Below are 18,251 nucleotides of genomic sequence, written 5' to 3'. Positions count from 1 at the left end.
ATTAGCCTCCTTCCTAAAAGCATCTGAAGCCAAAATCATGACACTAATTTAGGAGTTTCCTTCTTTAGATCATTGTTTGAGAAAGGCCTTGCTCTGGCCACTATTACCACAATCAAGTCAGCATTGAAGAAAGTATTTCTTACAGCTTTAAAATTGACCTTACAGATTCTTATTTTTCATCTATCCCCAGAGCATGCGCTCGTCTGAGACCAGTATCACGCCCACAGTCTGTTACGTGGTTTCTCAATGACGTCCTCAAGTTAGCATCAGAGATGGATAACTTTCATTGCTCTTATCAGGATCTGTTAAGGAAGACCTTATTTTTGATTAGCTTGGCTTCAGGTGCTAGAATCTCAGAGCTGTCGGCTCTCACTAGAGGTGATAATTATGTGAACTTCCTCCCGTCTGGAGAGGTCCTCCTTTCCCCTGACCCTAGATTTTTAGCTAAAAACGAAGACCCACAAGACAGGTGGTCTCCTTGGAAGGTGGTGCCCCTTCCTCAAGACCAGTCTTTATGTCCAGTTTATACACTTAAATCTTACCTTTTAAGAACTCCACAGAGTAAGTCGGGTCCTCTTTTTATCAGGGAGAAAGGTGGTACTCTTTCACTAAATGCTATAAGACAACAAATTCTTTATTTCATTAAACAGGCCAACCCAGATTCAGTTCCCAAGGTTCATGATATTCGAGCAGTTGCTACTTCCATTAATTACTTTCATAATATGGACTTCTCAGAATTGTCTAAATACACGGGTTGGAAATCACCTCTAGTGTTTAAACGCCACTATTTAAAATCGCTCAAGCCCTGAAATTTTCTACCATAGCTGTGGGAAGTGTCATCTCCCCACCTTAATTAATCATATCCTTGTCCTTTCCTTTCCCCCCCCGCCTGCCTCATTTACTTTTCTGCTTATTCTCCTGGTTGATTATGCCTCACTGCCTGGCTCCTCATATTGATGTTTCTTGTACCTGTTGATTGGAAAAAGTGTAATCTGACATGCCATGATTGTTTTTCTTATGGGGTACTGGACAGTTTTATTTGGCTCCATGTACCCCAGATATATGTATATGTTAATGCTCATTGATTTTTCTCTCTACGTGTTTTAGAATAAGTTTATGTGTATAGTATTAAGGTTATATTTACAGTTATTTTTGCCATTGCTATCCAATTTTCATGTTTCATTTGCTTCAAGTAATTTTAAGATTTTTGGGGCCTCTTCTCCGTTGTGTGGGGACCTCCCCACGTTTCATAGTATTAAGTTTTTTTGATGTGCCTTAGATTTAGTATGCCTTAGTCTTAGTATTCTTGCTCACATGAAAGAGATTGCTTAATTAAAATTATTTTGGTAAATTTTTGCCTTTTCTTCAGATTACCCCCATTTCTTTTTCCTGGTAGTTTGCAGCCTTGGCATGATTCTCTATCACGATTTCACCGGCTGACACGGGACTGGACTCAGAAAAGGGATTTTGACAAAGGAAAAATCTATTTCTGAGGAAGGTCCCGTGTCACCCGGTGACCCTCCCCTGAATCACCTAGTACTCTCCCCCTCTTGCACATGCCAAGTCTGGGGTTAGTGCTAGCATGGAATGAGGTAGGTGGCGCTGGTGTCGCCGTCCTGGCGGGTGTTTGGTGTGGGGGCTGTAACGGCTCACCGCTCTGTTCCGGGGGTTTTGACAGGGAGAGATCTTTCGAGTAGGTTTCCGTGGTAGTGGTATTCACTCACCCCTCCTTATACCGACGTCTTCCTAGAAGACGCTCGACTGGGGTAGTAACCCCAGCTTTCCTGAAAGCTCTTTTTCTCTGGTATATCTAGCAAGGTTATACCTAGAAATTCGTGCTGTAATGGAATTTCACCGGGTGACACGGGACCTTCCTCAGAAATAGATTTTTCCTTTGTCAAAATCCCTTTATTATTCAGAAGATAAACTCTATTAATATGGAACTAGCCCACAAGGGCCAGTGACTTGAAATCCAAGCTTCCCGAGAATATGGTGTTCATTTGAAAGAAGCAACAAAAGGGAATAGGAAATACAAAAAGAAGAGATCAGTTATCAGAAAAGTAAAAATAAGCTAACAAATCAATAAATGTAGATAATGTAAGTAAATGATTAAGATACTAGAATTGTTTTAGGGTAGTAATGCATTTCATCTTCATTTGAACTTTTAAGGTTCCAGTTGTATAACATCCTCAGGGAGGCTGTTCCACAGTCCAACAGTGTAAGGAATAAAGGGCCTCAGGAATTGAGAAATTCAACACCAAGGCACATTTGCTTAATATTGATGCTGCTGTTCAGCAAATCTGGTTGCTCTCGCTGAGGAAAGAGAATCAGAGGTCAATTGTGAATGTGAAAAATCACAGTTAAAATACAGATGAAAAATTGACACTCAAAAGACCTATCCAATGATTGTCCAAGTCATAACTGCTAATGTTAGGAAACAGAAACCTACCACCATGAACGCTACTTAAAATAGATGAATCTCTGGCAGAAGCATATATCCACACCAGAGAACAGTATTCTAGTAAAGAAAGGACAGATGGTCTAACAACAGGTTTGCATTGACTTAATTGCTGTTTTAAATAAATGAGGTCTCCTGTACAATACCTAACTTCTGTGCGGCATTTGATGACACTTTCATTAGACGTTTCTCAAAAGTAAGATGTGTGTCAAAAGTTACACTAAGTATAGTTAAAGCTTCAGACTTATTCAACAGAGTCCCATTCACCTGAAGGTGAGGATGGGGTGGAAAATCTTTGTGAGGTCTACTAATCAATAGTGTTTTCTTTTACTGGAGTTCAGCCTCATGCCCCACTGACTACAACATTCACTAATCCACTCCATGTCATGACTGAGACCAAGAGCAGCTTCATTTCTCATAAGTGGAGACTGCTGCACCTACAAGTGTAGCATCATCTGCCTACTGAACAATATTGTTTTCCAGGCCAACAACCATATTACTTGTATACACTAAAAATAACAGTTGGACCAAGAACACCACCCTGTGGAACTCCAGACAGTAGGTCTTGGTTCACCAAAGATCCATCAACAACAACTTGCTGCTGCTTACCTGTAAGGAAATCTTGAAGTAATCCTAAACATATCCACCCACTCCAAGATTCTAAAGCTTATAAACAAGTGCCTCATAATTTACTAAATTGAAACCAGCAGTATAATCTATTTGAATTATTCAACACTAAAAACCCCTATCAAGGTTTTCTTGCAAATGGCATTCAAATATAAAAGAGCATTGCAGGTACCTAACTGCTTCCTATATGCAGATGGACTATAAGCTAACAGTTCTTTTGATTCCACATATTTGTATAGTGGCTTAAAAATAGCTTTTCTGCAACTTTGGAATACACAGGGAGAGTAGACATTTACCTGTAGTTACTGCAGTGTGCAAATATGCCACTCTTTGGGACAGGCACTGTGTTACTCATCTTCCGCTCATCCGTAAAGATACGATGTTGACCTTAAAATCTATAGAATACATTAATCATGGGAGACCATAATAGAAAGCTTTTAAGAATATGAAGGGAAGAACCATCAGTTTCCTCTCCACCCCAGCTATCAAGATTATCAAGAATTTTCATACCATCCTTAGAGCAAAATGCAGTCAACAAAAATACCTAGAATATATGAGAACAGGACCTAAAACCATTTACTGAGGTTTTACCACTAATGCTATGGTTTGTTGGTATCAGAAGCTACGTCTTGACAGGTTTCATTTCCTTATTAATTCGTATTGTTGTCAGTCTTTATCTAATGACATTCAGTTCTATTTTGTGTGTTAGAAAAGTTAAGGTTTTTAAATGTAAAATACCCTTCCATCTCAGTCTCTACTCTTCTTTTAAGCCTACTGTATTGGCAAGGCTGTTTATTTGTAAATTTATATTATGTTAGTACTTGTAGAACATTTTTTTATCTTTTAATCATACATTGAATTCTCTTAGGGAATAATGCATGTATCCATCCACTCTCTTTGTATAACATTTAAAGTACATTAAACACTTATTCCAAGTACTTTCATGCACATCAGTGGTGATAGGAATGGAGTGGTTCCACAGTGAATTAGTTCATCAGTGTATGCAATGATTTTGAATTTCTGTTTGGATGTATGTTTTGTAATTCCTCAGTGATTTAAGAAATTATCATTATCATCCTCAGTGTGTAGGACAAAGAAAATGTCAGCGTTTTTAACAAGTCGACAAGTGTAGACAACTCATAATAAACATTGGCAAACAAATGTTTCTTGATGAGGCTGTTTATTGCAGTGATTTCCATGAAAAAGTATTATCAATTATAAGAAACAGTAGTGAATTATTAGACAAACTATAAGTTTGTTAAGCATGGATGAATGTATGACGATTTGCAATGAGCCTATTGAGTGATTGCTTCTAGACCTATTAATTAGTCAAAAACTGACTGAGATGTAATGTGCATTATCAGTGGAATCTACCAAAACTGAGACATGCATAGTAAGCCTATCATAGTACAATTTACCAAAATTGAAACTTACACATTAAGCATAGTCTAGTGTAATCTAAGAAAAATGCAACTTTGCAATACTTGAGACATGATGAAACCAGTTTTGGGGGCAAAATTTTAAGATCGCGTGATATGTGAGATTGGATGATACATGAATACTTACGGTAATTACGGTTCTTTTGATGTGGGTACTTTGTGAGTTTTATTTTTTTTTTTATTTATTTAATTTTTTTTAAATATGACACAGTAGCTGCTCTTCTTGACAAGGAACTCCATGTTTTTTACTTTCCTGTGCCTCAGAATCATTTGGATTTAAGGGAAACCTTATTTTTGTTCTCTCTCTTTTCTATAATTATTTTGTCTCTTTGTTGACCATAAGGAGACCAAAAATTCTAGGTTGGGGAAGGGACAGCCAGAGTTGGGGGAGACCCAGACCTGGTGTGAAGTTGAGCAACCTCTTTGTATTTTATCCATGTTGTTGCTCTTACTTTTATTACCTCCCTCTCAGAATCTGCCTTATAGTTCACTGTCTCCAAAGTAGCAGAAATGTACATTTTGATCAATGAAAAGCATTTGTTCCATTTATATTTTGTGATAATACAGTCAGGAACATTCAGTGCATAGTACTGATTTCATCCCCAAACCTCTCCTGCAGCATTCCACTTACTGTAAGCTTCATTTTGTTGACATTTATATTTCAGTTTATAAACCAACATTACAACAAATTCTTCCTGTGATTCTGATTTTAATACTAAGTCATCTACTTATGTTGGTTCCCAAGGACCTTTCTGCACTCCCATGTGGTTTCCTCTATTACTAATACTAATATGATAAACAATAAAGGACTTGGTGCTGGTTGTAGATGGATCCCCAATTTTTTTTTTTTTTTTTCATTAGATAAACTTTTTAAAATCTTAATTATTTTAAGTCTTGTTCAGGTGTATGTTGGATCTGTATTATCTTAGCATGAGTTTTTAATGTAATGTTTTAAAATTTGTATAGTTTTATGTTTTTTTTGTGTCCAATATTTTCCAGTTACTTGGTAATTATAGCCCTTGAAAATCCATCTCCATAGGCAATTATAGCCCTTGAAAACCCATCTCTAAATCCATACTGTTTAGATTATTGGGTATTCCTAATTTATGAGATTCAGATCAATCAAATTATTGTGTAATACTATAAGTTTTCTAGTTAGTGAATCAGCCAGGTGTTTTAGCCATACCTTATGATCTAGTTCCCAGATGTACAGTGCACTTGAATAACATTGTGTGTGACTTTTGATTTCAGCCATCATCAAATGTTCTAATTTCAACTATCATCAAATGACACAACCCTCACAAAACAAATTCCAGCATTCATAATTTATTCAATTCAGGAAAAGTTCCTATATATTCATTAAGATAGCATTTTCCCTAAAGCATTGTATCAGTTGATCAGCCCTGTGATAGCTTACAATTGTGGCTTACAGGTGTGGTCTTGGTGTGAATACTGTAATCAGTCAGTAGAAGACACTAAATCTTGTCTGCTGAACTCATTTTGTTTTATTATTCTTAAAAACAAACCTAATTTTTATTACAGTTCACATTACCAAAACCTAGGGGAGGCCAGCATGCCAGAAATCCTATTTTAGTTGCCGATCAGAAAGAAGCCAGACAATTTTCCAGTAAGATGAGCAAGAAGAAAATTAATCCATTACATGAAGATTATGATCCTGGTAAGTTTCATAACATGTTATATTTTTCAGTAACCATTCAGTGTTCAGTAGGATGTTTTGCATAAGTATTTTGAGATTTAATTTTACAAATGAAGACTTTGTCTTCCTACCTAGTCATTTTTATTGAATAATTTATGTGACAGTTTTGCTGTATTTCATCCTCTATTACATTCTTTTGATGTACATATGAGTTATAGCTGTGCAGTGCATTTATTGCTTTTATTTCCCCTTCCTTACTCTTTTGCGTATACAGTATGTGTATAAGTATTTACAGCCGTTTCACAGCATATGGAAGGTTGGTAATTGAATCTGCACGTCTGGTCACTTGACCTGTGAATGATGGAAGTTGAAGAAATAATAACATGTAATGGCTATTTTATGTTCCCTGCAGATAGTGCTCCATTTGCAGTTCGGGATGTGTATTCCCGAGCAGCCCAACTTGGTTATATGGGAGATAAATGCCACAACCATTATTATTGGGAGAGGAAGAACCCTAATGAACGAACAAAGAAATACAAAAAGAAAAAGTGAATACAAAGTAGCTCTATGCTTGTAGTTTTTGTATTGTTACCAGAGTATTAAATAGTAAGTTACCAAAAAATGTATTTAATATCCTCACAATATAAGGGTTTTCTCTAGATTTACTACTTCTACTTAGTGTGATATGTACTAGCCAAGTCCACCAAGTGTTTGTTTATTGTTCACCTTTATCATCGCTTTTCCACATTTGTCTTTATTTTACAAAACTTGTACCCTTCAGATATTGGATTTTTTAAAGTATTGTATCTGCAAAAATTACTAGACCCCTTGGGTCATCTTTTGCACCTTGGTTTTCAAGAAGAGATCCACCTATTTATGCTTAAATGCATTCTTGTCCTGAGAGCTAAGAGCTATTAACTTTTATGCAGTCAAGTTATAGACTTTAGACCATGTAAGGGTTATGAAGATGAAAGGCAGTCCCTCAATCTGAAATATTTAACAACAGTTTTGGCAAAGAATGGAACTTTCATAAATTCCATTAGGCACACATTTCTTACAAGGGGAACCACAATACAAAAATAGATAACAAACCTGGAAACTTATTTCATAAAGTTAATAATAGAAGAATATGAGTATTCTCAATCTTTGGAGAGTAAATCTGTTCATGGCAAAGAACAGCTTTTCTGAACTAATGGAAAGACTAGTACTAAGAAGACTCATTAAGTTAGTGATGTTATTGAAAAAAGTGGAGACTGATAGGTATGTCAGAAGAATTTGAGATAAATTTTAATACATCAAGAATCAGCAATGTGAAGAAGATGAGTCCCCTGGGAACTGCTGTATGCAGGTGGCATGTGTTAACAATAGACATTGAGGAAGAGGACATGGAATGTTTAAAAGGATGAAAAGTGGAAATACAAGGAGAGAAGTGAAAATCACTAGAAGCAAAACCAAGTTCGTGGTGACTGAAAATGGGCAAAGAAAAATACTGTCAAGAAAGTGGCCATGTGAGTTTTTTGGGAAAGGTCTTAAGGTGAATTTGGTACTGTGTACTGAATGTAATAGATGATATCCAAAGAGATGCTTAGGATTCAAAGTACATGGAGGCCTAGATTTTCAAGGCCCAAAATGCATAGGAGGAGCAGAAGTGAAGAGAGGGAAGTGGAGAACTGTGTTGTGATAGGTATTTTTTAGACGTAGAACATTTCTGTTACATTCGGAATGCACTGGACCGTAAAGCAAGAGTTGAGAGGGCAGCTAGAAAAAGAGTATCCACAGCATGAATGAAGTGAAGAGAGAAAAATGAGTGGAAAAAAGAGATTTGAGGAAGACCTAGACCTTATGGTAGGTCAGGTATAAAGAACATAGGACAGAAATTAATGGAGAGAAACTCACTTCACATCTAACTGCTCAAAGTGAAAAGCTGACAAAAATATTTGTATGATGATGACAAACTAAGCAGTGAGGAATCATGGTGATGAATAAGAGCCAGTCACTCATCAGATTGATCTTATTATTTTGTTGAGATTAAAAATGGATCCATATTAGCACCCACCAGTCTGTTAATTGTGACTGATCACAGCTGGGCTTGCTGCAAATAAAAATGCTCTTGCAGATTCTGAGTAAGAACTAAATCAAATATGCATTTTGATATCTCTTGATGACAAGAATCTAGTCAAAAGTAGGGAATTTTTTAACAAAATGTCACATGTCAGAGGATGAAATTCCACATACAAATGCACAAGTACAGATTGCATTAAAGAACTCTTCTGCTGCACTTGGGCCCAGCTTTGTTGATGAAAAAATGCTTACATTTTCAAGATAATGTACAATTCTTAACTACTTTGGCTGAAAAAACTCATTGTTCACTATAAGCTAAAGGCAAATCAAGAGGCTAAATCACTTCAAGTTGCCCATAACTTCCTGGTGATTATCAGAGATGGTAAAAATCAATTATGGGATAATCACACAACTCATCACTCATTCAAACTGATGAAGCCTCAGCCCATTTGGTTTCATTTAACGTCCAGGAAGATAGCTTTTCAGTTAGTCATGTTTGGTGAGTGACATCGCAGGTGGGAGGCTTAACTCCTGGAAACATGAAGTAAGAGACATCAGAGTGACCACTTATTCAAAGCTTAGATGATGGCTCTCATCTTCTGTTACAGGAATGTATAGTGACACCATCCTTTTGAACAACTGTCAGCTGCCTATGATGGGCATTCTTTGACAACTATTTGTAGTGTAATGTATCTACTTTTATATTCTTAAGGTTATTTATTTGTCATTTGATAATCTCCCGGAATAGGCCACTATTGGTTAAATGATTTTTGTAGTACAGGTTTACTTTACAATTTTCAAAATTCTCATGATACTTTGAGCACTTTATATTTTAACAGACCCTATAACTAAATGTACATTTGGCTTCTTTTTATGTCATTTGCTCACTTGTATGTTGTCCATAAAAATTAAAAGGTGCAGTTGAAATTTCTACAGAATTGTTTGCAAGGACAAATTGTTCCTAAGTTTCTTAATATAGCAGGAAAGTTGTCGGAAATATTCCTTTTCCAGAATGTTTTTCTCTAGTTTTTCAAGACCATGTCCAGTATACAAAATTGGAAATACAGGCAGTCCCCAGTTTACGACGGGTCCGGCTTACAACGTTCCGAGGCTACGACGCTTTTCAGATATATTCATCAGAAATTATTTCCCGGTTTGCGGCGCATGTTCCAGGGTTACTGACGCATCGCGCCGATGACGGAAGAAATGTGGCTCCAAAATGGCAGAATAATAAAATTTTGGAGGGTTTTTTGATGAAAAACTCAATAAAAATGCAGTTTACATCGTTTTCAATACACCCAGAGCATTAAAGTCAGGTTTTCTTAGGATTTTTGACGATTTTCGACGATTTTCGGCTTATGACGCGGCGTAAGAACAGAACCCCCGTCGTAAACCGGGGCCTGCCTGTAGATGCACATTAAAGATGTAGAAGTACCATTGGAGGAAAAATATTGTCTTAGAAATTCTCGTGTACAGCAGATTAAGGTTACATCCCATAAATTATATGAAACTAGCGTCGATGGAGCAATATGCTGGATCCGTGCCACGTAGGAATACATAAAGGGATACGAGGATGCGAATGGAGCTACCATTCACAATGTCCAAATCAACAACTTATTAAAGCTGATCAAACCTCTTGTTAGATCATGGCAATGTTTGAACCACAAAAAAGAATGCTACATTGTAATAGTTTTATCTGGTCTTCACATTGGCACACCCTTGGATATGTGATGAAATGACAAGATGACTCAATCCCTGTATGCTCAGAATGTAAGCGAATGTCTGATCTTCAACAATCAGTGAAGTCAAGTTTTGGTAGTAGATCAACTAAGAAAATTTTATGAGAATCTTCATCACTTTCATTTTTAGGTTTTTAAAGAAGTAAAAATTATCAAATAAAAATAAACCTTATATTACAGTATTTAGGACAAACCCTTTGGGTAACCTATGACGTCTCATAAAACTATTAAAGGTGGCATTATTGTTGTCTCAGATGATGATGAATTGAGAAATACAATGAATGTGCTTTGGAGTGATGACTTGCCTTACAAGAAATTGATAATGTATTCTGTAAAATGTCTGTTTTTTCAGTTCAACAAGAGATGTAGAGAATTCTTCAAGGATGTGCCAAACATTAATCTGAATCAAAACTTTCCTAATGTGGGTCACCAAAAACATAAGAATAGTAATCCTTTTTGACCAATATCTCAGGTTTGTACATTTTGCTATAAATGTTCAAAGTATGTTGTAGATAAATTGCCTCATTTTGTGACACATTTTCTAGTTCACTACCTGAAATTGTGGTTGTGTAAAATTTGTTAAAAATTTAAAAAGATGTCAAAGTTTGATGTGAATTTACAAATTGATGATGTTTTAATCTTTTCACAAAATAAATTGTAGAATTATGATGAACCATTCGTATGATTGTAAATACATTTCTGAAAGCTTGTATGTTTCTGTGTAAGTAATAATGCCTTCTCATTTTAAAATAATTTTCAATCAGATATTTGGAATGGGAATAATCTTCAGCTTTTAACAGCCCATATGTGAGATATTTTGCAAGGGAGTTACTTTTACAGGTATGTTGACAAGACCTTGTTTGATTCAGATGTATAGATTTTTTTATTATGGTCAGTAGATTTAATGCATGAACTTCAAGAGTTTCATCAGTCTGAATATTCTTTTCGTCCATAAAGCCTAAATTTGGGTATAAAAGAATTTATATAATAGCTTTTGTTAGGTGTTGATTCTTGAAGAAAAAGCAGGATAGATTACTCTAGTTTTACTAAATATATATAGAAACTGCAGTATGAATTACATTTGTTTTTAAGAGCTTTATGAATCTGTAATCCTCACTTATTAGATGGAGAGCATTGTAAATTTAGAGAAATATTTAGTAATTGTAAGTATCCTGGCTGATATATAACTGTACTGAACCAAAAAGAGTAAACAGTTAGGAAAAGGTATGGTGTGGTTTCATATATCAAAGTTTTAAGATAATGTAAGTGTTTTGAACAAAATATTGAGATTGTTTATAGGTATAATTCAACTGTAAGGTCCATGTTTGTTAAAATCAATTTCAGGCAGAGTAAAAGTGTATGCCACAGTGACAACCTTGCAAAGAGTAATGAGGTTTTTATTTAAGAAAATAGGAGGGATGTAGATAAAAGATTACTGGGATGTAGGAGTACCATAAGGTCACACAAACCCCTTAATTAAATATCTGCTTTTGCTGTGCAAAATATTTCCCCAGCATAGCAACTTGACAGATCATAAAAGATGAGAGACCCCACTGCACATACCCAGACCATACTCCAGCACTCGAAAAGGTGCCCTTTCATTCCTCTGTGCCTAGATTGAGGTAGGGAGGATGGCACCAGCAATTTATGAGTGATAAGTTAGAAGAAAAAAGTGGTTATTTCAAAAACAAAATTTGTTCGTACAAACCTATTAATTATAAATAACATGAATTTCAATTTAGGAGTAAGGGTGGTGATAAAAAGAAAATCATTACGCAAGAGGTTTGCGATAATTCTGGATGTAAAGTAATAGTTGTACAATGAAAGATTCCTTAAAGCAATGGATTCATGGTGTAATTCAACAATCCCAAAGACAAAACACTCACCAAGCGCATGAGGCTTGGCTGCTGGTGCTCCAGAAAACAAGCCGTCATATATGCCAGATACATGAGGGAAGAAGGCCTTGATGAAGATGACTGGACCATATCCCTCCCAACCAGCGGAACATGAACCACTAAGATGATCATATTTTTAATGAATAAACATCAAGTACTTAGGGGTATAATATCTTGTAAATGATATCTTGCAAAGGTGTTCTGAATGTGCCAAGTGTCTGCTCTAAAGGTGGCAGAGAGCTCCAGACTGAATTTGAAAGGCAGAGAAAATGAAAGAGTTTGAACCTTGAGAAAAGTCCTCCAGTGAAAAGTTTATGTGGGCCCATGAATTAACATACCATTGCTAAAATGAAATTGAATTTTTCCAGACAGGAAGATTCTTGCACCCAGTATGAAAGAAATGTGGAGAAGAATGTCTAGAAGCTTAAGTCCACTGGGGATATTCCTTGATGGTCCTCACCAGACATAGATGGCATTCTTCGTCTAAAGAGACAGGCAAGGTAGAAGTAACAAAGATTTCATGGGCGAGCTAGGTTTTATGGAAGGCTATGCCTAGGATATGAACTCCAGGGAAGACAAGAGACCGACAGAAAACCAGTGACTGAAATGAGAAACTTCACCAAAGTGGACATGAAGTTAACGGTCAAGGCTATAGTAGGGAATGGGTAGTAGAAATACAATTTTGATGGTCAAATCACATAAAGAGATAACCACTGGTGAGGATGCACAGTACACAAAAAAAAATTAAGTATACCTTAGTTTCACCAGACCACTGAGCTGATTAACAGCTCTCCTAGGGCTGGCCCGAAGGATTAGACTTATTTTACGTGGCTAAGAACCAATTGGTTACTTAGCAACGGGACCTACAGCTTATTGTGGAATCCGAACCACATTATAGCGAGAAATGAATTTCTATCACCAGAAATAAATTCCTCTAACTCTTCATCAGCCGGCCGGGGGAAGTGAACTCCAGCCCATCGAGTGACAGTCTGAAGCTCAACCGACTCGGCCAACGAAGGGCTTGCACAGCACACAAGTCAAGTCCCAACTTGGAGGTTCAGCTGTAGCCAGACTGAACAAAATGGCAAAAGGTAAGAAATGTTCCTGGCATTTCCCAAGTCCAAACTATGCAGAAGAAAGACCGTAGAGTAGGTCTGTAACCTTAAATAGCTGACAGGGTACTTCTTAACCGAAGATGTCTATGACAAGATGTAAGAGGTCAAGGAACCACTCCTGCTGTGGCCAAAAGGGTGCAGTGAGAGTAATCTGAGGGTTTGCTTAAGTCTGATACTTAACCAGGACCTGTCTTAGAATCTAAATGAGGGAAAAGGCATAGGCATTCAGGCTGCTCAGGGCCTGGAGAATGGCAATTATCTCCCAAGTTGATGGGTCAAGCCACAGAGTGCAGTACAATGGTAGTCTGGCATTCAGTGGTGTGGTGAACAGATCCAGCAAGGGCATGGCATTCCCCATAGCCTTGCAGACATCCAAGTGAAGGAACCACTGCAAAGTAAGAATCTGCAGAGAGCATCCACTAACACATTGCAAATTTCCATGACAAACCTTAGCGCAATGGTAGTGTTCCTCTGCCCAAGCAAAGATCTCAACCACCAGAATAAAAAGGGATTCTGATCTTGTTGCCTCCTCAGTTTCACAGGTAAGCAACTGCAGTAGTGTTGTCAACCATGATCCTGACACAAGAACCCGACAACCCTGCTTGACCAGACACCCCATTCTTGAAAACACCAACAGGTTGTGGTCAGGTGGACTAAAGGAACCAGCCATCTGCACATTCTGCTGGTCTTGCTACCACCAAAGATCATGAAGGATGGTCTTTATGGTTGGGATCCAGTTGTACAGTTACATTAAGATTGTCTTTCAGCACAAAGCCAGATAGAGATGAAGGGATGTAATGTGAAACTTGCTGTGAGGAAATAGCTTCTCCAGTGCCACCAGGACTTGGCTGTGGGCTGAGGCTGACAAAGAAATTTCTGGATAGTATCCTGTAGATGCCAAAGCCTGTCCTCCAAGGGCAGACCAACTCTTTAAGGATGTTCCCCAATCAGAAGTACATTACCTGCCAAGAAGGCACCACATCTGACCTCTGCAGGTTGATTTATAGACCAAAGGACTGATACAAGGCTAAAAATTGCAGATATCCCTCCAACTTCTTGGAAGAAGCCATGACCAGCCAGTTGTCAAGATACCATCAAAGCCATAGATCCAGCCAGTGGGACCAAGCAGCCTTGAGTGTCAAAGTTTTTGTGAAACTTTAGGGGTTGGGCAACAAGCCTGGAACTGGAAACTTAACCCTCCATACAAACTCGAGAAACTTCCTGGAAAGCAGGTGAATCAAGATGTGGAAAAATGTGCCCCTGAGAGTTAGAGAAGGCTTCATGTTTTCCAGTGGATTGTCTCGAGGCTTGGGTGCCCACCTTCTGGATCTTAAAGCAAAAGGTTGTACAGTAAACCCCCCGTATTCACGTTCTCAAGATTCGCGGACTCACGTATTTGCGGATTTCTCTGTGGAACATATCTACTCATTATTCATGGAAAATTTGCCCATTCGCGGTATTTTTCACTGAGAAATATTCACTAATTACTGTATTTTCATATCATTTTCATGACTAAATGCACTTTTTGTGATAAAACTATTAAAATACTCAGGTATAAGCATTTTTAGAGTTTTTTTTGTGTTTAAACTATCAAAATAGGCAGTTCTAAATGTTTTTAGAGGGGTTTTAAGTATTCATGGATTTTGGCTATTTGCAGTGGGGGGAGAGGGGATGCGTAAAACTCTTACATATAAAATGTTTCCAAGAATTTCTGATGGCATTGGGTGGATGAACAGTAGGAGTAATGTCTAACAACATGACTGCCATTGCTTACTCAGAGAACCAAGGTGGCACACATTTGTAGTCACTGTGGGGACTGACAGTGGAGATTGTCAGTTAAGCTGGAAAACACAATGTAGATATAGGGTTCATGCCAGCAGAATGTGATTGCTGATGTCTTGAACAGGTGATATAAATCCTTCCTGCAGAGAGGTTATTATTATTATTATTATTATTCTTCACATGAACCATATTCATATGGAACAAGCCCACTGGAGCCATTGACTTGAAATTCAAGCTTCTGAAGAATATGGTGTTCATTAGGAAGTAAGAGAAGGTAAAAGGAAATGCAGAAAGAAAAGATCTCATTTATTAAAAAAGAAAAAAATAAATTAATAAAAATAGATGAAAATTTATTAAAATGCAAGGAGAATAGCATCAGAGTAGTAATGCATTGCAACTTTGCTTGAACTTTTGAAGTTCCAATTGCATGACATCCTCAGGGAGACTGTTCCACAGTCCAACGGTGCGAGGAATAAAGGACCTCTGGAACTGAGAAGTTTGACAGCGAGGCACTTTTACTGCATATTGGTGCTGCTGTTCAGCAAATCTGGTTGCTCTCAGCAGGAAAAGGGATCACGGATCAATTGTGAACATGAAAGATCTTGGTTAAAATACAACTTATGAAAAAGTGACAAACAAGAGACCATCCATAGATGGTCCACGTCATAACTGCTACTATTAGGAAACAGAAATCACCACCTGAACAACTCTTATCTAAAAGAGATAAATCTCTGGCAGAAGCAGACATCCACACTGGAAAACAGTATTCTAGTAAAGGAAGCAAAAAGGACCTAACATGGGTTGTTAATTTTATCACTGTTATAAATATATGAGGCCTTACGGACAATACCTAACTTTTGTATGGCATTAACTGAAATTTTCATTAGGTGTTTCTCAAAGGTAAGATGTGTCAAAAGCTAAGCATAGAATACTTAAAGCTTCAGACTCATTCAGTAAAGTCCCATCCACCTGAAGGGGAGGATGGTGTGGAAAATCTGTTGATATTTTACTAGAGTTCAGCCTCATACCATACTGACTACACCATTCACTGATCCAGTCCATGTCCCAATTGAGGCTGAGGGAAGCTTCATTTCTCATAAGTGGAGACTTTACTACACCCACAAATGTTGCATCATCGGCATACTGAACAATCTTGCTTTCCAGGCCAACAACCATATTGCTTGTATACACCAAAAATAATAGTGGATCAAGAACACTACCCTGCAGAACTCCAGACACAGTAGGTCTTGGTTCACTAAAGATCCCATCAACATCAACTCGCTACTGCCTGCCTGTAAGGAAATCTTGAAGTGATCCTAAAACAAATCCACTGATCCAAGATTCTGAAGTTTATAAATACAGTTTTATGATTTACTCAGTCGAAAGCAGCACTAAAATCTATTTGAATTACTCTGCACTCAAAACCCTTATCAAGGTTCTTTTGCAAATGGCATGTCAAGTCTAAAAGAGCGTTGCAGGTACCTAACTGCTTTCTATATGCATATTAACTATCAGCTAATAATTCTTTAGATTCCATATACTTATATAGTGACTTAAAAATAAGTTTTTTCAGCAACTTTGAAGAGCACAGGGAGAATAGAAATTGGCCTGCAGTTACTGCAGTCTGCAGATATGCCACTCTTTGGAATAGGCACTATTTTTACTAAATGCATTTTTCCCAAAGATAAAACAGTAAACCCTCAGTATTAAGCGTTTTTAGAGACTCACTGATTTTTCTCTTGGAACATATATACTCATTATTAGGAAAATTCCCTATTTAAGTGTATTTTTCACTGAGAAATATTTGATTACTATATTTTCATATAAGTATTTGCAGATTATAGGGGCTATTAAACGCATCCCCTGCAAATACTGGGGTTTACTGTATATCGACATAAAAATCTATAGAATCTACTAATCTTGGGAGACAACACACTAGAAACTTTTTTAAAAACAAAGGGATGAAACCATCAGGATCTTCTCCACCCCAGCTATCAAGATTATCCAGAATTTTCTTAACATCCCTAGAGCTAAATGCAAATTTTGTAAGAATATGTTCAGGATGACAAGTATCAGGGAGAGGGACATCCTCAGCTGATTGTTTACAAATTCAATGAAGCAGTTCAGACGTTTCATTAGGACCAATAACCAAACTAGCATCATCTGTTATGGAAGGTAAGCCTGACCCAAAGATTGTTTAAAAGTTTGATGAAGCAGTTCAGACTTTTCCCTAGGGCCAGTAACCAAACTACCATCATCTGTTATGGAAGGTAAGCCTGACCCAAAGATAGATGATGCCAATTTGGTCCACCACCGATGAGGCTGAGTAATTCCTTCAAGTTTCCTCTTCAAGGAATTATTGTAATTTCTCTTGGCAGTATGGTAAGCTCTATTTGCAGCACAGCAAGACTCAACAAAAGTAGTGTACAGTAATTTTAATTTGAATGATTTTGTCTCCATGTGTTGAATTTGGTCTGTTTATCATGGTAAGCCTGTCTACATGTATCATCAAACCATAGATGGCCATTTGTCTTGAATTTGATGACCTTTCTAGGGACATATTTTATAATATAGTCATCAGAATTTCACTTAACTTTTTCTTAGGATCAGGATCTAACTTTTTCTTAGGATCAGGATCTAATATAGCATCTGAAATATTAAGTGCCTGACAACAATATCTGAAGTGCTCTGGCATTTGAGGGGGGACCCTCTCAATGGTCTGTATGCAACCTCCTTAAATAATAAACTACTAATTTATTGTTCTTAACCAGATAGAGCTTCATGGAAATTAGACAGTAATTAAGACTTGGGACAATATAGACCTATATGCCTTTCACCCATTCATTCTCATCAGGCAGGTTTTGGTTAAAGTTGTGGAGTTCAACAAGTTCAAGGATGACCCTCATTACTCCACTTTAGCCGCAGCAAGAAAGGTAAACTGACCCTCTAGAGACTGTAGTCAAGAGTCCCAGAGTTCTGTGACTTTGGAGTTCTTCTGAAACACCCCTCTTCCACAGGTCTGTGATCAGTTATAGTATCTCCATGGTCATACATGAGAGTTTTCAGTGTAGGTTCAGAGAGAGAGATGCTTTAGGGAGGCTGGGCAACACCAATAGCAACCCCTTGTAGGAAATCAACAAATAACCTTGACCATAAAGATGGGCCAATCTTTTGCTACTGTAGCAATAGGAAAATTCCTGTGGTCAATGCCCCTGTTCCAATGGTAGCAAGCTTTAGCAGGAAAGGTTACAGATCTCTCCTCTCTCAGGTCATCATTTAGCACAGTGTGGATGTGGGTGCTGATAAAGATATCTCCAGTTTATTGAAACAGTTTGGTGAGGTAATTTTACATCAAGCAGAAAGGTTGCATAGTTGAGACATGGCAACACTTTTAAACACCCTTGTACAACTTTTATATTAGCTACTGCCAAGGTGTACTCCTTCATCAAGGGTTTTCTAATTTTCATTTACTTCAGAT

The 18,251-nt window shown here is 37.4% G+C and overlaps 1 protein-coding gene across 7 annotated transcripts in view; it reads left to right on the top strand.

Moving 5' to 3' along the window:
• LOC136851921 (RNA-binding protein NOB1-like) overlaps window positions 1-10,822 on the top strand; it is a 68,244-nt gene extending 57,422 nt beyond the window's left edge. For 2 of the 7 annotated variants that reach the window (XM_067126280.1, XM_067126277.1), the window contains 2 exons: window positions 6,067-6,202; window positions 6,594-6,803. In XM_067126280.1, coding sequence (XP_066982381.1) covers window positions 6,067-6,202; window positions 6,594-6,733 — 276 coding nt within the window. In that variant the 3' untranslated portion in view covers window positions 6,734-6,803. Of the gene's footprint in view, window positions 1-6,066; window positions 6,207-6,455; window positions 6,482-6,593; window positions 6,804-10,333; window positions 10,454-10,745 lie in introns of those variants that run through there. The other 5 variants (XM_067126279.1, XM_067126276.1, XR_010857001.1 and 2 more) reach the window with 4 other exon arrangements.
• Window positions 10,823-18,251: the final 7,429 nt, after the last annotated feature.

The sequence above is a fragment of the Macrobrachium rosenbergii genome, chromosome 24 (assembly GCF_040412425.1).
Source record: "Macrobrachium rosenbergii isolate ZJJX-2024 chromosome 24, ASM4041242v1, whole genome shotgun sequence".
Lineage (NCBI taxonomy): Eukaryota > Metazoa > Arthropoda > Malacostraca > Decapoda > Palaemonidae > Macrobrachium > Macrobrachium rosenbergii.
Note: the sequence above shows the minus strand (reverse complement) of the source record. Positions and strands in the feature narration are given on the sequence as shown.